The following is a 20,417-nucleotide window of genomic DNA, read 5'->3' on the forward strand; positions in this document are numbered from 1 at the left end:
CCCAGCAGCTGCAGGGCACAGTCCTGAGGGGAGCATCTGTGCTGGGGCTGACCCACAGCCCGGAGGGGCCCAGTCTCCAGCCATCACCATGCGAGTCTACAGCTGCACGAGGCTGGGGGCTCCTGAGCTGAGACCAAGAGGAACTGGGGGAGGCTGCTGCTGCCTCCTGGAACCCAAGAGCTGCAGAGGTGGGTGCAAAGCTAGAAAGGAGGGGATGGGGGCAGTCCAGCCTGGGGAGAGGCCCATGGCACTGCAGGAGCTGCCAGTCTGCCCTGCCCAGCAGCCATGGTGTCCCCCTGCCGCACTGAGGCACTGTGGTGCTTAGCCAGTGCCTGCCCACATGGGGTTTGCTGTTCCTCAAGGAGGACGATGATGCCCTCCCTGCCCAGACACCAACAAGGCGGCCCCTGTGTCTGAGCCCATGACCCCTGCCCCCACCGTGCTGCAAAGAGCTGACGAGGGGTGAGGGTACCTTCTTAATCACCGACCAAGCAAGATGTTAACTCATTTATTGTTCATCAGGGATGGAGGCCCCAGCCTTGCCCGTCCTCCTAGGCACCCATCACCTCCTGGATGTGCTGCCCCTTCCCAGAGGGCAGGTGGGAGGCACCTCTTCCTGCTCTAGCAGGGCATTTTCCCAGCTCCCGCTGCAAAACCTCGGCAGGATTCTGCTACAGCAGTTCGGGAGCTCCTCAACACCTGGTCCCCTTGGCCGGCTGTCCTAGCCCACAGCAGACCTGGTCCCACGGCTCGTCGCTGTGCTGCTCCCTGCAGCGCCAGCTCGGTGGCCATGCTGCTCTGGAAGGCTGGAGGGTCTGTGCTGTTTCCCTGGCTGCTGTCTGTCCAGGGCCAGCACCCGGCTGAGCTGGTGCCTGTCTGTCGTCTGCGGGCACAGAGGATGTCACACTCCCGGCACGCAGACCCTCGCTGATGGCTGCATGCACCGTGCCACACCCCAGCTCAGCACCTCTGATGTAACCCAGTGACCACTGGAAGCCTCAAGCTGAAGCCCCTCCTGTGGGAGCTGCTCAGTCCTTCGCAGGCAGGTCTGCTCCAAGGCGTGGGGCCCTGGGCTCTGAAGCTGCAGCAGTGCACTGCTCCATCTGTGTTGTTGTAGGCGCCCTGCAGCAGCAACACTGGTGCTGGCGGAGCTGCAGCTACAGCCACCCAGGTGGGAAGACGCCCTGCGGGACCGGAGGAACCCAGCCCCAGCGGTCCAGGGGCCCACAGCAAACACAGCCCTGCAGGCCCTCGTCGGAGCAGCACAGCCCATACAGGGCGCCTGCTGCAGGCTCCAAGCTGCTCTTCGGCTGTGGCCAACTGAAAGTATTTAGGATCTCGCTCGTGCTGGCAGGCAGCAGTAGAAGCTCAGCACCCGCAGCCCTTCACAAACCCGGCCCCTCGGCTCCTAAGTCCTCTTCCCACGTGGGTTATGCCAGGTCGCGCCCAGCGCGCAGCACACAGGCCCCTCCACCCGGACAGACCCGTGAGCCTCGGGGGAAGTGGGGGCAGGCAGCAAAGCCCCAGTGCACACCAGCTCTCCCAGCAGAAGGGGGTCCTTCCTCCTGCTGCTCTCTGCTGGCAACGGCTGCACTCAGAAGAAGAGGCTGGCGCAGGCCACCTTGTTGCAGCAGGGGCAGGTGTACAGCTTGTCGCTGGCGTGGGTGCGCTGGTGCTGCGCCAGCGTGGAGCTGCGGGTGAAGCTCTTGCCGCAGCGCGCGCAGCGGTAGGGCTTCTCGCCGGTGTGGGTGCGGCGGTGGCTGGCCAGCGTGGAGCTGAGGCCGAAGGCCTTGCCGCAGTCCGGGCAGGCGTAGGGGCGCTCGCCCGTGTGGCTGCGCTGGTGCCGGGCCAGCGTGTAGCTGCGGCTGAAGCGCTCGCAGCACTGGGGGCACTGGTAGGGCTTCTCGCCGGTGTGGGTGCGGCGGTGCGTGACCAGGTGCGAGTTCTGGTGGAAGCGCTTGCCGCAGATGGCGCAGCCGTAGGGCTTCTCGCCCGTGTGGATGCGCTGGTGCGTGAGCAGGTGCGAGCTCTGGGCGAAGCGCTTGCCGCAGGCCGCGCAGGCGAAGGGCTTCTCGCCCGTGTGCACGCGCCGGTGCTCGGCCAGCGTGGAGCTGCGGGCGAAGCGCTTGCCGCAGTCCGCGCAGGCGGCCGGGCGCTGCCGCTGGTGCGCGCGCTGGTGCCGCGCCAGGTGCGACTTGCGCCCGAACGCCTTCCCGCACTCCCCGCACGCGCTGCCCGCCTCGGCCCGGCCCGGCGCCGGCTTCCCGGGGCGGGCCGGGGGCGGCTCGGGCTCGGGCTCGGCCTCCTTGGAGCCCGCCGGCGGGGGCGCGTCCTCCTCGCTCCCGCTCATGGTCCCGGCACCTGCCGGCGAAGGGACAACAAGGCCGGGGGCGCCGTCAGCCGCGCTGCTCCGGGGCAGCCTCTGCCTCCGGCCCCGGGCAGAGGCGGAGGCGCGGGGGGGGTGGGCCGGTCCCGCCTCCTCCCTGCCGCCTTGTCCGCGGGACCCGGGCGGGGCGCGGCCGGCGGCATTGCACGGGAGGGAAGTCCGCCCCGCACCCCGCCGCCACTCACCGCTGCCTCTGGGCCTGGCGGCAGCGGCCGGACCCGGGCTGGGCGGACCGGAAGTTCTGCCGGCCGCTCTAGGCCGCCGCGGCTCCAGGACTCGATGGTATTAACCCCCGCGGGCCCGGGGAGCGGCGTGGGCGGGATCCGGCTCGGGGCAGTGCCCCCCACTGCACGCCCGCAGTGCACGGCCTCGCACACCGCAGCCCCCCCGCCGGGTCAGGCGCTGAGACGTCGAGTCCGTGCTTTCATGGGACTGCTACAGCACGACCCGCGCAGGGAGCCACGGCCGCTCCGCCAACGCGCGGGCCCACGGGGCAGCCTCGTCCAGGCCGGCAGGGCCCGGCGGTGCGAGGGGCCGGCGAGCCGCCACCCTCTTCGCCGGGCCGAGGGCGAGGATCCGGCGCCGGCTCCGCCCTCCGCAAGGCCGGGGCCGAGCGCCTGGTGCGACGGGGGGAGCTGCGCCTCCGGGCCGGGCCGGGCCGGGCCGGGCCTCGCGGCCGCCGGGAGAGCCGGGGAGGGCCGGGTGCGGCGCTAGGAATCCGAGCTCGGCCAGCTCTGCCTCCAGCTCTCTCGGCCGGGCGGCGGGGCCCTGCGGCAGCGCCACGCCTGTTTCCAGCCTAGCCCCTCGTCGCCACATTGCTGCTGGGCTTGCAGGCGGGTGCAGCAGCAGCCCCTCGCCCAGCTCCGCAAGCTGGAGCGAGCGTGGGGGCTGCTGTCCTCTGCCCCGAGCGCTTAGAGCACCGGGGTCAAGCTACGCACGAGCAGGGCACCGGGCTTCAGAGCCAGCTGCAGCTCTGCCGGGCCCCCCAGGCCTTTGGTGCTGTGGAAAATGCCAGGCCAGCAAGCTGGGCCCGCAGGAAAGCAGAGGCCAGATCGGGTCCCTTTTAAAAAGCAAGATCTGTGCGGCTGTCGCGCAGGGGCTGGGGGCGCCACCACGGCCCTGAGGCCCGGGCGCCAGGCAGATAGATGTTCGCCGCCGTCAGCCAACGAGGCACAGCCGGGAGTGTCCCGGGACACTCGAGTTCTCCGTATCTTCCCACGTCCTAAGCCGCCTGGTTCGAATCCAGTTCCTGCTTGGAATCCGGGGCCTGCTGCAGGTGCGTGGCAGAACACTGCACGCCCCTGGACACAGAGCTGGATCGAGCTAAGCTTGGCTGCTTCACGGCCACGTTCAGGGTGTTCAGCGCGCGGATGAGCGCCAGCTTGTGCTTGATGGAGTGGTCCAGGTTGACGGTGTCCCTCAGGAAGGTGTCGGCCTGCTGCACAGTGAAGGGGAAATCGCTGGAGAGGAACTTCTGGAAAAGCTCTGGGTCCGCGTCCAGGTCCAGGATGTTCTTGATGTCCTTGTGCATGGCGTACAGCTCGGCGCAGTGCTCTGTGAAGACGCTCCACAGGGACTGATGCCTGAACTCCTCTGTGGGCTGGAGCTGCTCCTTGTCCTCGATGCACTGCAACATCCAGCTCAAGCGGCACGGCCACTGGTTGGCCAGGACCACCCAGGCGGCAACGGACCTGGCGGAGATGGTGTGCCGCGTGATGCTGTGGTGCATCATGAGCCGCAGGGTGACAGGGATGGTGTTGACAATCCGCCGCATCTGGGTGACGCTGTTGGGGATGTAGCGATGGAGGCAGTCCGAGTCATCGTGCATGCAGTGGAAGGCTTCGTGGATGTACCTCACGGCTTGCGCATCGAGCTGGCTCTGGTCCATTTCGCCAGAGGGCTCGGCGCTGTCCACCATCTCCACCCTCCACCTCACCTTCTTGACTTCCCTCTCCATGTTGCGCGTGATGATTTGGTACATCAGGTCTTCCCGCGTCTGCACGACATTGTGGAGGCACTGCAGCTTGGACTTGATGCCCATGACCGGGATGGAGAATGGCAAGGTCACCGTGCGGTTCAGGAAGAGGTACCCGTTGTCCGCAATTCCCTTCATGGAGGACGTCTGCTCCAAGCACGGCACGATCACGCTCGGGTCCACCACCAGGATGAAGATGAAGGGCGCGTTGGTGTCTGAGAGCAGGGTGTTCATGGCATTCAGGACCCCGGTGATCCTCTCCGGGCAGCACGTGTCCAAGCAAGTGATCTCCATCACGATTCGCAGCCTCCGCCTCTCGAAGATCTCCATGAAGTTCATGAAGCCGGTGAGCGACTCGACTTCCCTCTTCACCTTGCTCATGAAGCCCAGGTGGCTGCTGAACTTGTGGCTGTCCGTCAGCCTCTCAATCCTCTGCGTCTGGGTGACCACCATGTTTTTAATGACGTTGAAGGCGGTCAGCACGGCTCCGGACCCGGAGAGCGTGGCGAAGGAGCCGCCGACCAACTTCAGCACGTTGCTGTCCCGTATCCCCGGGATGAAGGCGGCCACGGCGAACAGGCTGACCCCCGACACCAGGAAGAAGAGGAGGCCCCACAGCTTCATGCACGTGTGGCCCTTCAGGTTCCACTCCTTCTGGCTGAAGCCCGAGGCAAACTGGGGCCTGCTCCCCACCACCTGGTAGAAGCTCAAGGGCAGGGCGCCAAAATGGCTGCGGATGCTGCTGCAGAGGGTGGTGATCAGCCCTGCCCACAGCTTGTCACTGCCGGCGTACTGCCAGGCGCTGAAGCGTATGAAGATGGAGCGCAGGTTCTTGCGCCGCAGGTGGTACTCGGTGATGACGGGCCGGTAGAAGATCAGGTACCACAGGAGCACGATCAGGTCCCAGCCATGAGCCGACCGTGGCTTCTGGTTGGATTTCCTCAGCTCCTCCTGCTCTCGCCGAGCGCTCTCCTCGTTCATGCAGGCTGGGGAGGAAGGAGAAAGATGGGCCGTGACCAGCCGCCACTTTCATGCCAGGACCGGGTGAAGGGGGACTGATGGCAGACACTCACTGCTGAGGGTGAGAGCCCTCCATGCCTCAAGGGCCCCAGCCCAATTTCAGAAGTGATGTAGGACGCACCCCCCTGGCTCTCCTGCAGGGACTGCCCCATGTGCCCCCCGCCAGGGTATTCGGGTACAGTCCAGCTTGGGGAAAGTGCCTGGTGTGTCCTGGCCCTGCAGCCTGGGGGTGGATGTCGACCTCCCTTTGGGAGCCTGAATGTGGCTTCCAAGACGCGGGAGCGGCCTTCTTGGCCTTCCTCTGCGGGTCCCGACTCCGCTGCCCTGCGGCACGGCCGCATCGGTCCGCGCGTGTGAACTGAGCACACGCTACATGCGGGACAAGTGGGAACAGGACTGTGTGTGCGCACCCTGTGGACATGCATACAATCACGGGCAACGAGGTCTGAAGGGACGTCAGGAGGTCACGTCTAGTCCAGCCCCTGCTCCAAGCAGGACCGGCCCCAACTCCATCCTGGGACTCTTCAGCCTGAAGAAGAGAAGTCTGAGAGGGGACCTGGTAGCAGCTCACTGCTACGCTGGGGGAGCACATCAAGGGCTCGGTGAACAACTGTTCACCTGGGCACCCTTGGGGAAAACCAGGAGCAATGGTCACAAACTCCTGGAAGACCATTTCAGGCTTAACATTAGGAAAAACTTCTTCACAGCTTGGGTGCCCAGGCTGTGCAATAAGCTCCCTGCAGAGGTGGTGTCGTCGCCTACCCTGGAAATCTTCACGAGGCTGGACGGTCACCTCGCCAGGGTCACCTGACCCCAGTTGTCTTTCCTGCCTGGTGCAGGGGCTGGACCCGATGCTCTTCCAAGCTCCCTTCCAGCCCCTTACAATCTATTAATCTGATCTATTAATCCCAGCCAGAGCTTTGTCTAGACGGGTCTTAAACACCTCCAAAACTTCAGACGCAGATGGAGACTCCACATCCTCTCTGGGGCACCTGTCCCAGTGCTTCACCACCCTCCTCATGAGAGAGCTTTTCCTGCTCTCTAACCTCAACTTCCCTTGCTGCAGCTTGAGCCCATTGCTCCTTGTTCTGTCACTTGCCCCCACTGGGGACATCCCCTTTGCAGCCCCCCTGCAGGGAGGTGAAGGCTGCTTTCAAACCCCAGCTCACTCTTCTCTTCTGCAGGCTACACATGCTGTCCTCAACAGTCACGTGTCTCACCACCTGAACCATTTTCATTGTCCTCCACTGGACTCACCAATTTGTGCGCATCCTTTCTATAGTGGGGGGCCAAAACTGGGCCCCAAACTGGACAGATTCCCCAGGGCTGAACACTGCCCTCCATGTGCTGGCACTGCTCCTACCAGCGCAGCCCAGGACGCTGCCGGCTCCTGTTCAGCTTCCTGTCCCCTGTCCCCCCAGGTCCTTTCCTGCAGAGCTGCAGCCCAGCCCATCCCCCCCCGCCTGCCCCGGCGCAGGGGATCGCTCCGCCTAAGCGCAGGACTTTGCACTTGGCCTTGTTGAGCGTCAAGGTGGGGGCACCCGGACGTGCGTGTAAGCCGCGCCGATGTAACGTGCCAGCAACCGACGCCCGGAGGCGCTGGGCCACGGCCCGTGTGCCACCCCCAGGAGCTGTGTGGTTGGGCACTTCCTGTGGAAGGGGGCACCCTGCCTGGGTCCCACTTTCCCCCGGGGGGCTTGAGCCATATTGCCCAGCACCACTTTAATCGCCACACCACAGTCCAGGCACCCCCGGCCCCGCAGTTTCCTTTTGAAGATGGCCCCCACTGTTGCCTTGCGAGGCTGGGAGGACAAAAGCAGAGAATAAGGTGGTTGCTGCCCGGGTGCAGGGGGGTCCTGGGCTCCCGCCTGGCCCTTGCCGTGAGCGGGACGAGGGGATGTAAGAGCTGCCATTTACTGGGGCAGACCCTGGGTGCGTTGTGCCCGGTCTCCTGGTCCCGCAGGCGCGGGAAAGCAGAGGGACGGCCCTGAGCAGGGCTTTCCCCCTGCTCCTCTCTCCCCGGCAGCCACTGAGGGTCCAGCACGTGCTGGTGCGGAGGCCGTGCCCCGCGCTCCCCTGCACCCGATGCCCCTTTGCTTCAAGCCCAGGCCCAGCCCTGGGTGGATGTGGTGGCATGCGGCTTCCCCCACATCTCGTGCCCACAAGTTCCCTGCTTTTATCCCATGCTCAGGGGAAACACCCTTCCTTCTCTTAGTTTTAAACTAACGACCTATTGGTTTCATTTCATGCCCCTCGCTCTTGTCCCATGAGAGAGTTCAGAATAAAACCCTGTCACTTTCTCTTCCCATTTAGTGTTTTGTAAACCCTTCTCCTGTCCCCCCTCAAGCGTCTCTTCTCTGCACTGACCAGGCCTGGCCTCGTTGCTCTCCCCTCCTAAGGAAGCCCCCCAGCGCTCACCCTCCTCCCTGCCCCTCTCTGCACCTTCTCCAGTTTTTCCATCTCCTGGCAGAGGTGCGGGGACCAGCCCTTGGTGCAGCATTTGGGGCACCAAGGGTTTGCAAAGGGGCATCGTGATGCTTTCAGTTTCGTTTGCATTTCCTGAAAGTCCCCCTGCACTGCCTGCTTCTTCCCCAAAACTAGGAATTGCAGCCCCAGAAGGGGCATGTTGGGGGCTGGGTAATGCCTGACCTGGGCACGGTGGGCTGAGCTGTGCTGGGCATCAGAGAGACGTGCCCGCACCCCCCGGGGCAGGGGTAGGACTTGGGGCCGAGTGACCCTGGCGCTCAGCTGCTAGGGCGCAGGCAGGGAGGGAGCGGCTGCCGGCCTCCCAGCCCCGGGGCTGCGCGCGCGGAGGGGTGCGTGGCCGTGCCCGCCCAGCTGAGCCTGGGCAGGCCAGGAGCGGGCGAGCCCCTGGGCCCGGTCCGACGGGCCCTGCGCCTGGCGGGCCCCCGGCCTACCTGTGATCTTGTCCAGCAGGGACTGCAGGCGCTGGCCGCAGGGCGCGTAGAAGCCGACGGTGACGGGCGTGGAGGTGTAGCACAGCGTCTTGGACAGGCACCGGCAGTAAACGTCGTCCTCGGTCAGGGCGTCTGCTGTGGGGGGAGCAGTGGTGAGCACAGGGCCCTGTGTCCCCCCAGCCCTGCCGCCTGCCCGAAGGGCGTTACAGAGTCGGGCTGGCAGGGGCCCCAGCCCCTGCTCAGGGCAGGTCCAGCCCTGACTAAACCGGCCATGGGTCCGTCCAACTCTGGGGACGGAGACGGTCCCACCTCTCTAGGCCTGTCCCATGCTCAAGCCCCTGAGACGGGGCTCCCCTCCTCTCCCGCCTCAGTCCCCCCTGCTGCAGCCGGAGGCCACTGCTAATCCTGTCCCGAGCCCACAGAGGAGAGCCCGCCTCGGTCCCCTCTTGTGCTGGGATCAAAGCCTCCCCACCCCCATCTCCTCCGCTCCGGCCTCAATCCCCCGAGCTCCTCCAGCCTCTCCCCTCGGCCCGGACGTCTGTCGCTGCACCGGGCTCTGTCCACCTCCGTCTTGAAGACGAAGCTCTGGGGGTTGACTGGAGCCTGGTGGTCCAAACAGTGCGTGAACCACTGCTCCTTGCCGTGTCACGTCTAACGTTACTGGCCACGTGAGGCTCAGGCCCTTGATCACTGACCCCCTGCTTCTGCTGGCCAGTGGCAGGCCTGCCCTGGCAGATGTCCGAGCTTTGTTTTGAGTGCATAACCTACACAGATCCCTCTCTTTTTCTGGATAACTGTGTAGATAAGTTGTTGCTGAACTCTTTTTGAGGTATCTGGGGATTTGTTCCAAATTTATCCCATTTAATATTGACTGTTGTCCTGAGGCATTTGCTTTCAAAAGGCATTTAGACATCTGTCTATACCTGTGGTGGATTTTAAGCTTTCCTACTTATATATTAACATGAGGAGAAAGAATAATTACACTTTGCTCTGTAAGCCAGCTTTTTTTTTCTCAGTAGTTGTACCTTGTTTCAGCAGTTAAATGCTTACCTCTTTGCCAATTTCTGACATTTCCTCTTGGATATTCCCACTGGCTTGTATGTTATTGTATGTTAGGGGTTCAGTAGGTAGGTAGGTAGATAGATAGATATAGTGCAAGCTTTTGTGGGCTGAAGCTCTTGTCCTCAGACACTGTGAAAGGATGTCCAGAAATTGGAATGCAAAAGAAGGAGAGAGAGAGAGAGAGACCGCAGGGAGAATAGGGATAAGCCCATGAAACTTGTGCTCTATCTATCTATCTGTCTGCCTGTCTGTCTGTTCATTTGTCTGTCTCTCTGTTTTTTGTAGCTGTTGGTTAAACACCAGACATCAGCCTGCAAGAGGATCCAGCCGGGGGCTCAGACCACACTGGACTCTTCACCTTTCCTGGCCCCAGAACAGTGTGCGCTGGGCATCACGGTAACAAGCGGCCGCAGGAGGTTGAAGAGCAGCTGCTAACAGCTCTGCTCTTGCAGGTGACCCCCGAGGGATATAAAGTCGCCGGGGTTTTCACGAGAAGGTAAGACCCGCCGTTCCTTGGGCAGACCCTTGGTCCATCTTGCCCAGTCCCCTGTGTCCCGTGAGGGCAGAGAGCAGAGCTGGATGGGAGAGGGACTGGGTCTGAGCGGGGTTTCCCTTGCTCCTCTCCCCCTGCAGCCTCCAGCACCGCAGGTCCGGGCAGCTCTGACCCAGAGGCTCTGGCCCTCGCTCCCCCGCTCAATAGCTCCTAATTCCTCTTGTCCAAACCTTTTGTAAACTCTCAGCTTCCACCACATCTGGTGCCGACAGGTTCAGCGACCCGCTGGGTGACAGAGAACTTCCTTATATTAAACTGACTATCTAGGAGTTTCATTTTGTGATCCCTCATTCGTATGTGGTGAGACCATGGTGACTGTCTCTTCCCCATTTAGTGAGTTGTAAAGCTTTCTCCTGTCCTCTCGCAAGCACCTCTTTTCTGAACTGAACTAGCCTGGCCTCTTTAGCCCTGCTCCATGGCGCTGATCCTCCTCGCTGCCCTTCTCTGGACTGTTTCTAGTCTCCTCTCCCCTGTTGGAGGTGCGGGGACGAGACCTGGGCACAGTATTTGGGGCTGTAGGTTTATAAAAGGACACTGTGATACTTTGGGCTGTGTTCACAATTCCCTTCCTAATAACCACTGATGTTGCACTTGCCTTCTGGATGGCAGCTGAGCCAGAGCTGATGTTTTTAGTGAACGGTCGGCAGTGACTCTGTTAGCAAAATCGAGTTAGTTGCCCATACACTGAAGGACAACTTGGTCTTGCGTCGTGGGCACTAGCCGTGATAATATAAGTCAAGAGACATAAGAGTGCCAGTAGTAAATTTATTACTTCTGCAGAAGGGTAGTCTCCCGTCTTAAGGACCGAGAGCTACCCCAAGGGGTTTTTAACTTCCATATTTATATGTTCCTCTATATATGGTTACCTGCACGTGCAATAAGGTTACTCATTGTTATATAACATGTTTTTCTGTTAGTTATATTTATCTTTCGCGATCAAAGTCATCATGAGGGCACCTTCCTCTTTCCAGCTGAATCAGTCTAGGCCCCGGAAGAGATTTCTTCTGTATCAGCACTTATGTTTCCTTACTTAAAAATTATGTTCCGTATTACATATATATTTGAACTTATGAACTTATAAACTTATGAACTACTCATACTTAAACTTATGACCTACTCAATAAGCAAGCTAACCCATCTTGTATATCAACTCCCAGCTCTTTCCTATGCGGGAATAGCTCCTACAGAGCCTGATATCATGCAGCGACAGCTGGGGGGGTTGCCCACATGCATCACTTCGCACTGATCTATGCTGAATGTCACCTGCCACTGAGCTGCCCGTTGGCTCAGTCATGCCACATCCCTGGTCCCCAAATTAAATGGAGGCCTGGCCTCCCAGCCACGTACCTTTGCCATCTTCCACGTCAACGGCATAGGTCTCCCCCCTGGAGCACAGAGATCCCGGTCTGAGCGGCTCCTCTGGGTGATTGAGGTAGGCGGCTTCTTCGCTGCTGGAGTCCATGGGGGCTGGGGCCGCGGGGGCGCTGGCCGGCTTTCCCAGATAAGCTCCGGCCTGGGGGGGAAGAACAACGGGGCGTTAATGGCTCAGTTCTGACCAGAGCCCACTGCACCGGTGTGAGGAGACGGGGTGGCTGTCGCACGCCCCGGCACTTGGTGTTACTCTCACCGCAGCCCGCGGGACTGGCAACATGAATCCGGCGTGACGAAGCATTGCCACGTGTTCTGTTAATTGGCTGCAAAGTCAAACCATGACAACAGTGTGGTTGGGAAGGGGCTAGCGAGGGTGCTGCAGCCATGGCCCAAGCGCGGCGAAGCGCAGCAGGTTGGGAAGCTGCTGGAGGTGCCCTGAGCGCATGTCCCAGCGGTACCACGAGGAGCAGCACCATCGGCTCGCCGCACCTCCGCCGGCCGTGCTGGTCAGGCCCGGGGCCCTTGTGCTCCCCTGTGCTGCCGTCCGCCTGGCGCTTGTCTTCCGCTGCGTTCACACAGGACCCAGAAACCTGGGGCTCGGCTCTATGTGCAGCCTCCGGATCCTGATCCTAATCCTAGTTTGTTCAATTTGGGAGTCTTTTGCCTTTGATTCTGCATCACATAGATGGTGAGAAACAGCATCGGTGATGGTCGGGGGGCTGCCCAGGCCAGGGATCCTGGACCACAGAGGCTACATGAGATGGGGGACCCTGGACCACCCTGGGGAGCCCAGCACACTGCAGTCCAGTAGGTGCAACTGGCCATTTGGAAGAAGATTTTTTTCTGGGGGAAAAAAACCATTTATAAGACCGTTCAAAAACATGATGCAAGTCATATTTTGGGGCGTGTTGTATGAGAGACAATACGGCATCATCCTCTGGTCTTAGTTTGCTGGGAACGAAACTGGGGAAATGCAGCTTGGAGAACAAGGACAAAACGTGCCTGTCAGAAACGGCCTCCAGATGCCGGGGTCAGCGACCGCTGGACTCAGAGCAGCAGGAAGCCAGAGGCAGAAGTCAGCGCTGAGCTGAGCTCTCGGGCTCCGCCGCCCTCGCAGCCTGGGGGAAGAGACAGTTCTTGGGCGCAGTATAGGCACTTCCATAAAACAAAATAACTCCCCCTCCCTCAAAACCAACAACAACTGGGCAGCAGAAAAGATAACGAGGTCCACAGCTGAAAACCATCACTTCTGGTGTGCTGAGATAGACAGACACAAAAGCCAGGGCAGCTCGCTCTCAGCCCCAGGAGATCTGCCAGTGATAGCAGCCACGCACGGAGTGGGTGAAACAACAGGGAGAGAAGTCACAGCTCGTCAAATGCAACAGCTTGAGAAACGTAAGGCGCCTCTAACCAGGAGGAGGCCGGAGAAGCAACGAGAGAAAGCAGGAGCCTGTCTAGGGTGTCTGCGTCACCTGCGGAAGAAAAGCCCAGAGACACGGTCCAAAATGATCCCCAGTGCTTGTCCTGGCGGCAAAGGAGTCTGCTCAGAGGCCACCCGGAGCCACGTTCCCCTCCCCACAAAGGTGCCTGAGCGTTTCCTAGCTGCACTCAGGGTGGAGACCAGTGATTCCCCGCCAGCGTGCCCTGGGGTGCCCGGCAGTGTTAGCACCTTTACGTGTGCAAACAGGGTTCACCAGGGTTCACCCAGAGACTTCAAACCAGCCCGCGGTGTTAAAAGCCCTCTGCCCTGCTTTGGTCGTTCTGGGCATGTCTACACATGCATTGGTGTTGCCGCGGCTATGCATTAGGTTTAGTACCTGTAATAACAGATACTAACTAAATGTGCAGTAACCAGCACTACTGCACAGCAGCGGCAGCGCATGCCTTTTACATGACACTAATGCGCAGTAGACTAAGTCTACTGTGCATTCGTGCAATAGCACAGGTTTTGCCATGACGCGCTAATGCACAGAAGAATCAGTCTGCTGCACTGCTAGCATCGTCCTCCGAGTCCTTTCCATTGTGTTAATATTTTCCTGTAGGGAAAACCATGACCTGCCATATTCCAAGGGCTCCCCAGAGTCGAGTGAGTGGTTTCCTGGGTGGAAAAAGGTCAAGACCCACTGGTCTAGACAAACCTGAGAGCTATTTGCAATAGGAACAACCACCAAGCAAGGAGGAAACACTCAGGAATGACGGGGAGGCCAAACCATTTGAAGCCGACACGGAAGAGCTAAGGCAAGACCTCGCTGGGGTCTCAGGAGGAAATGAAAAGCGATGACGGTCGTACGGGAGCGGTGACACGTTCTGCAGCCAGCCCGGGGAGAGGCGTTGGAGAATGCCCTGGAGGGGAAGCAGAAGTACCAGCAGACCCCGAGCTTGGTGACTTGGCTGCCTGCTTTGGGCTTCAGTGCTCTCTTCCTTGCACCCAGACATCGTGCTTCCCCTTGCGGTCCTGCCTGGATGAGGCACGAAAGGACAGCCGTCCTCATGGAAAACAAAACCACGGGACACCAAGACGCACCCAGCTACCAGCTACCAGCTAAGCACCTCTCCTGGGCAAGCCTCTGCCCTGTGCCCTGACTCAGGGCTGGGCGGGATGGCAGACGGGATGGAAACCAGACACAAGGCGTTCCAGCTCGGGGCCCGAGGGACGGGGCTGATGTCAAGAAGGGTCCTTGTTCAGTTCCACGTTCACGGGGATACAAAACACTGGGGATGTCCAGACCGCAGTCACGGCCCTGGGGACAGACAACAGGTGCCGTCCCCCGGCTGCCCCTGGTCACTGCTGGTCTCTGGTGGGGCGCCTCATGCCGGGGCTGCTGGCACGGGCTACGATGGAAACCTTTGCTGCCCTCTTTCTCACCACTTGCCCTTGCCATGATCCTCCACTAAGGACTGAGCTTTCCTGCGCAAATGCCCAGCATCACCCAGCCCCCTGCGAGGCTGATCTCACTGTAGGGAATGGCAGAGGGAGCACCGAGCCCCAGCAAAGGTTGCAAGGACCTTTTCCAGTGCCTGGACTAGTCCTTGTGCTGCTGTGACTATCGACAAGGGCCACGGCGTCAAGACCTGGGTTGGGAGGTGGTGACGGGAGCTCTTAGCACAGGACATTATAAAGGAAACTGCTCTCATACAAGGCAGGGCTTTGCTGAGGAAAGAGCTGAGCAACCATGCTTGCAATAGCTGAGCAAATTCAGATTTAACCACAAAACCAGAAAGAAGACAGAAGAATAGAAAATGAGGGTGGAAGGGACCTCAGGAGGTCACATCTAGTGCAACCCCCTGCTCAAGGCAGAACCAGCCCCAACCACATCTTCCCAGCCAAGGCTTGGTCTAGCCAGGGCTTAAAGACCTCTAAGGGTGGAGAGTCCACACCTGATCTTGCTAAAACCATTCCCCAGCTCAAGTTGAGTAAAGCAGCTGCAAGTCTGGTCCCAGAAGAAACTTGGTCAAGGGCAGCGAGGAGACGATGCTCAGAGACAGCCTGATAAGACAAGTCTGCCCGTCTGGGTGTGTTCGTGCATACGGGCTTAGAAAAATACAGTACTCGACAGTGGCAGCTTAGTTATGCAAATAACCTATAAATGGCCAGTTGTCGTCATTGTCTCCTCTTCCCATGTCCTCATCAGAAGGGAGATGTTTTTCCAGTCGTGCTGCGGCGGGGATCTCCTTCGCACAGGTCGCACCGAGCAGCTGCTAAACAAGCTGGAGCCCAGGTCCGTGCTTCGCCGTGCTCGCGTGGATTCACGTCACGAGAGAAGCCCCATTGGACTGTGTTTGTTTTGGATCCCCAGTGCGTGGGCAGTCCGGGGATAGCCACTTTGGCCACATCGGCCAGTCTAGAGCCGTCCCTCTGGCACGGTCCTCCTGGGCCTCCAGGTCCCTCGTGGCATGTGATCTTTCTTTCCATGACCCCAGCTATGCCGTGTCAGGCACTGGGTCCAATGGCACAGCGCTGGCCAGAAACCTCTGTCACGGTTCAAGCCACTTAGTTACTTCTGTGTGAGCGCAGAGTGGGTGCCTGGGGCCTGCTGCCTGCCCCGCTCTTGCTTTTTGACTCGCTACCTTTCTTCTGATGAAACGGCCCGTAGCATGGTAAAAATTACAAGTGTGCATGTAACAACAGGCATGAAGCAGTTTGGAAACAGAGGGCCATTGAGCTCCTAGAGCCCCGGGCTACTAGACAACACCCGTGCCTGTCCTGGTGAGAGACCCTGGACTGCTGATCAGCAGGATAAGGAGGCACCCAGCACCTGTCTAGGCACGGCGCTCTCTCCTGAATGCACCTGCACCAGGGCAGTGAAGACTCCTCCCTTGGACGCTCAGCTTCCCCAGGCCAAGGTTTTGAGGGAAACGATGCTTCAGGTCTGCATGCCAATGCAGCTGTGGACGTCTGGGGGAGAGAAACCCAGCGTGGAAACCGAGAGGGAAAAGCAGGTAAAACTCAACCTGCTCCATGTGTCCACATGAGCAGCTTGCATGCCCCGTGGCAAGAGAGAGGGGCCAATTATCCCACTTGGGATCGCACGCAGAATCATCACAGCTTTCCTGGGACACCAGCACCATAGCTAGATCCTTATTCATTCCCGCTCCCCATTTACATTAAATGAGGGTGTTTAACCTTAGGAGGAACCAACAATTAGAGCCCAGCGATGCTGACACAACCCTTTAGCTTCCCAGAAGAAAAAAAAAAGGGGCCACTAATTAATTCCTACCATTTAATAAGAAGGAATTTCCTGCAATTATCACTAGCAGTTTTTGCCCTGCTCCTTTGATTCACCTGAGCAGCAAAAGCAGCAACGTGACTGCTGCTCCCCATCCCCTGGGCTAGACCCACAGATGTCAGGGGGCAGATGATGCTCGGATGCAAGCGTAAAGGGTCCAGGCCCTGGGCCAGGCTCTCCACAGGCCTCTGGAAGTGGAGGCAGCGTCTGTCGTCTGGCTGCGTTCCTGCTGATCTGGAACCAGGTTTGGAAATTCAGAGCAAAAAAGTGCTGCGTCCCGGAGGCCCTGGGGACACCGGTCTGAGATGCAGAGTGTCCTGGCGGGCTCAGGAAGGCCGGTCCCTTTCCAGTAAAGTGACACCCCCAAGATGAGCCACGAGGGGAGACAACTCGCCCTGCGAATCCGATCTTCGGGCAGGTCTTTCCAGGCCACTCGATTCGCGATGCCGGCCGTGAGGTTGGAAAGTGCAGGGCAGAGTGGGGACCTCTCCCGTGGCTGATGGGGCTGCACGACCTTCCCGGACGAGTTTCTGGGCCCTCTCCCCCCAGGCCAGGCCTGGTTTCAGGGTCTGCCCTGAAGCGGAGGGCTGGGACCAGCACCACGAAGAGCACGGGCCGGGCAGGCAGGGTGTGTTACACTGGCTGTCCCCGGGCACCACCAAAACCAGGAGATTTAGACACAATAGAGGGAAAGTCTCCTGGAGTCAGTGAGAAAGAATGCCGCCCCGTGCCTTTCCTTTCCGCCGCGACTCGCTGCTTCCGCGTCTCAGTTGTTTCCCATCTCTCCTTCCACCATTACCTGGGGAGGGCCGGCGGATACGTGTGTGCCGTGATTTTTAATCGAAATCCATGTTTGATTAATCCCATTTATGTTTTATTCCTCTTAGGAACCCAACCAAGCTCTTGTCTCTCACTTCTGACTCCGGGCTGGACTTTAATCCGGCTCGACACCGTCCTGCAGCGCCGGGGCCCAAGGAGGGGCTGATGGCACCTGGCTGGGATGGTGGAGGGGCCCTGACCCTGCAAGTTTCCCCGAGAGAAAAGTAAAACCACCTGAAAGACTTGTGACAAGAGCTGCAGAAATGGGGGTAGGAAAGCAAGCGGGAGAGACTCACGGCAGAGGGACGCGAGAGCCACCTCTCCTCCGCAAGGGGTGCTCCTGGAGTTGTGCGCTAACGGGCTGCTGGAGTCGTCAGAAGTGTGAGGTCAAGAGCGAAGATGGAGGCACAGAAGCGACACCCCATCCTCATTAAAAAACTGGGCGACTTTGACATTGATGCCTCCACAGTCAGATGGATTGCAGATTGGCTCAAGGGTCGCACTCAGAGGGGGGTGGTGGAGGGGTCATATTCGACCTGGGGAGAAGTGGGCAGCGGAGTCCCCCAGGGCTTGATCCTTGGGCCCACGCTGTTCAGTTTCTTCATCAGTGATTTGGACAACGGGGTGAAATGCAGCCTGTTTAAATTCGCTGATGACACCAAAATGTGGGGTGAGGCGAGCACGCTAGTAGGGAGGGAAAGACTGCAGCAAGACCTGGATAGGTTACAGGGGTGGGCTGACAAACAAGATGCGTTTCAACGCTGACAAGTGCAGGGTGCTGCACTTGGGCAGTAGTAAGCAGCAGCACACTTATAAGCTGGGAAACTCCCTTCTCGAGAGCACGGAGGCAGAAAGGGATCTTGGAGTCATTACTGACTCCAAGGTGAACATGGGCCGACGATGCGAGGTCACGGTTGGCAGGGCTAACCGGACCTTGTCCTGCATCCACAGGTGCATCTCAAGCAGGGCCAAGGAGGTGATCCTCCTCCCCCTCCACGCGGCACTGGTCAGGCCGTGGCTGGAGTACTGCGTCCCGTTCTGGGCGCCACACTTCAGGAGGGATGTGGCCAACATGGAGAGGGTCCAGAGGAGGCCACTCGCATGGTCGGGGGCAGCAGGGCAGGCCCGACGAGGAGAGGCGACGGGACCTGAACCTGTTCAGCCTCCACAAGAGAAGGCTGAGGGGGGACCTGGTGACCGTCTATAAACTCACTAGGGGGGACCAGAAGGGTTTGGGGGAGACGCTGTTTCCCCTCGCGCCCCCTGGCATGACAAGGAACAACAGACACAAATTATTAGAGAGTACATTTAGATTAGACATCCGCAAGAACGACTTCACGGTCAGGGCGGCTAGGATCTAGGACCAACTTCCAAGGGAAGTGGTGCTGGCTCCTACCCTCGGGGGCTTTAAGAAGAGGCTTGATGCCTACCTGGCTGGGGTCATTTGAGTCCAGTCTTTTCTCCCGCCCAGGCGGGGGGTCGGACTTGAAGATCTACAAGGTCCATCCCGACCCGACTTCAATGACACTATGATTCTGTGATGCTGGTAATCCCTAACTCCGATGCCCGAGGAAGTTGGGAGCTGGCAGAAGGCCCCTCAGCTGGGAAGCAGCCAAGCAACCAGTCGGAGACAGACAGAGGTGCTGCAGAGGCTTGCCGACGCTCCGCAGTTGAAGTTTGGCGCTCGCGTCTTCTCCTGCCTGTCTCTGCTGGAGGTGCCGGAGGGCCGCAGAGCGTGAGGTGTGATACACTTAAATACCCAGTAGGGCCGGTTCCTGCTGCCTAGAGCCCGGCGAACCTGCCCGGTGGGAAGCATCACCTCCACCCACGCGCCGCGCGTGATTTGGAACGGCGTCCTGAAACCTCCCCGGCAGCTTCCTGTTGTGCCCCTGCAAGCCAGGAGGAGCTTGAAACACGTTTTGCAGAGGGCTGAACGGGCCAGAGAAGGCCATCGGCCCACGCCTTTGGCTGGAGAGTTACCCAGAGCCACCACTCCCAGGACCGTGGTCCTGGAGAGGTGAGCTGGCCATCATCAGGGCAGACGACGGGAATCCCTCGGGGATGACAAAACTGCTCGCTGGCACCGGGGTCCGTGTCTCACGCTCCCCTCCTTGGTCCTTAAACCACTTCACAAGCCGCGGTGATGTGGGCCTCATCATCCCCTCCTTCCCATAGCAGCTCCTGGGGCCGCGAGCGACCCACAGCGTCGCTGACCGACACCAGAGCGGATGCTGGATCCGTGATCCAAGCCGCTGGAGACGGGGTCGGCCCCAGGACTGTGCCTGGCTGCGGGGCGGAGCTGGGTCCTGCTGCTGCACTAGCCCGGCGCAGCCCCGAGGACACCTACCTTCGACGGTGCTGTCTGGTTTGGGGCTGGTGCCAGCTGCATGTGGTGGTCTGAGCGCCGCCTTGGCCTCTCCGCTCTGCTCCCACATTTGGGTCCTCATGCTCCCTGTGCCCATCTCCATTTATACACAGTCTCATGCCAGTTTTGGTCCCCCAATTCCTGTCCCGCCTCCTTTGCCTTTCCTCTGGGAAGCCGCGACACACGCCCAGGCCCTTCGGAGAGGAATCCTGCGCCAAGGCAGTAATTAGCTGGGATGAGGAGGACATTCTGGCTGCATGAGTGGCAGCCACGGGGCCGCGCACATGGGAGGCGCCAGCTCCCTGCGCCTGAGTCACCTCCGAGCCGAGCTCCCAGCCCGGAGCCAAGCGTCTCCCGAACCCGCTCCTGGTGCCGTGCCTGCGGTGCCGTCTGCCTGCATGGTGGCGCTGGGCCGGGCGCTCGGGATGCCTCAACATTGTGTTTTTGAGAACTGGTCTCATCTTTGTGTCCGCTCTCGGCACCGGGCCTCGCCCCCCACGAACACGCAGAGTGGAGCGGGAAGGCACGGACGGGGCTGAATGAATGGCATGGGCCGGATGAGACCTGTGAGCCAGGACAGGGCCGCACCGTCTCCATCACCCCCACGCCACAGGATCCAGCCCCGGGCCACCTCTGCCAGCTGGCCTGGGGTCTCCCCACGGGGCTGGGAATTCGGCAGCAGGGGAGCAGCAAGTGCCGTCGCTGCCCCCGCACCACCCGTCTTCAGACCCGCGGGGACCCTGCAGCCGGGGGCTTCCCGGGGGCGCTGGGCTCTGATTCTGCACCACGCCTTTGCTCCAGGCTTCGGGCCACGCTTGCTCTTCGGTGCAGTTACGTGGGCACGTGGCGGCGGCTGAGGCAGTGCCCCTGCCGTGCCCCCGCGTCTGTGCCAGTACTGCACCCCCTCGGGCCAGTGAGACCCTCCTTCACTGCCATTTAGCTGCCACTTCTTGCCCTTTCCCCTGCAGCCACCGAACACGCGAGCCCCGTCCGCCTCCAGCCTTTGCAGCGTGCGCCTCTGCAATCCCTGCATCAGCCGTCTCTTGTCCGGACAGCACGTCCCCCCGCTGCACCCGGTGCCCATCTGCCGGCGAAGGCGTTGGGGCCGGGTGAGACAGGCGACCCCTGTCTCGGGCAGGCAGGAGGGCGCAGGGAAGGGGCAGCTCGTGCCACGCCGCTCCGTGGGAGGACGGGACACGCAAGCGCTGGTGGCCAGAGCCG

At 60.4% G+C, this 20,417-nt stretch overlaps 2 protein-coding genes across 2 annotated transcripts; both read right to left on the minus strand.

Annotated features, from left to right (window-relative positions):
* Window positions 1-1,458: 1,458 nt before the first annotated feature.
* Window positions 1,459-2,708, minus strand: LOC149860264 (uncharacterized). Its single transcript, XM_090056224.1, has 2 exons — window positions 2,572-2,708; window positions 1,459-2,361 (listed from the first exon to the last, which is right to left on the minus strand). The coding sequence occupies exon 2, from the start codon at window positions 2,348-2,350 to the stop codon at window positions 1,595-1,597; it is 756 nt and encodes a 251-aa protein (XP_089912350.1). The 5' UTR covers window positions 2,351-2,361; window positions 2,572-2,708; the 3' UTR covers window positions 1,459-1,594.
* A 900-nt stretch (window positions 2,709-3,608) lies between these two features.
* On the minus strand, window positions 3,609-19,278 carry NKPD1 (NTPase KAP family P-loop domain containing 1). The gene is made up of 5 exons (XM_090051297.1): window positions 19,179-19,278; window positions 11,744-11,850; window positions 11,262-11,427; window positions 8,300-8,434; window positions 3,609-5,347 (listed from the first exon to the last, which is right to left on the minus strand). The coding sequence occupies exons 1-5, from the start codon at window positions 19,276-19,278 to the stop codon at window positions 3,609-3,611; spliced, it is 2,247 nt and encodes a 748-aa protein (XP_089907423.1).
* Between the last annotated feature and the right edge of the window lie 1,139 nt (window positions 19,279-20,417).

The sequence above is a fragment of the Crocodylus siamensis genome, chromosome 6 (assembly GCF_052110815.1).
Source record: "Crocodylus siamensis isolate JL-2025a chromosome 6, ASM5211081v1, whole genome shotgun sequence".
NCBI classification, from domain to species: Eukaryota; Metazoa; Chordata; order Crocodylia; family Crocodylidae; genus Crocodylus; species Crocodylus siamensis.

Coding starts and splice junctions, on each gene's coding strand:
- LOC149860264 (XM_090056224.1), bottom strand. CDS start 2,350: ATGAGCGGGAGCGAGGAGGACGCGCCCCCGCCGGCGGGCTCCAAGGAG.
- NKPD1 (XM_090051297.1), bottom strand. CDS start 19,278: ATGAGGACCCAAATGTGGGAGCAGAGCGGAGAGGCCAAGGCGGCGCTC. Junction 11,851..19,178: donor ACCAGACAGCACCGTCGAAG/GTAGGTGTCCTC, acceptor GTGTGAACGCAG/CGGAAGACAAGCGCCAGGCG. Junction 11,428..11,743: donor CGATGGTGCTGCTCCTCGTG/GTACCGCTGGGA, acceptor CTTCCCCCCCAG/GCCGGAGCTTATCTGGGAAA.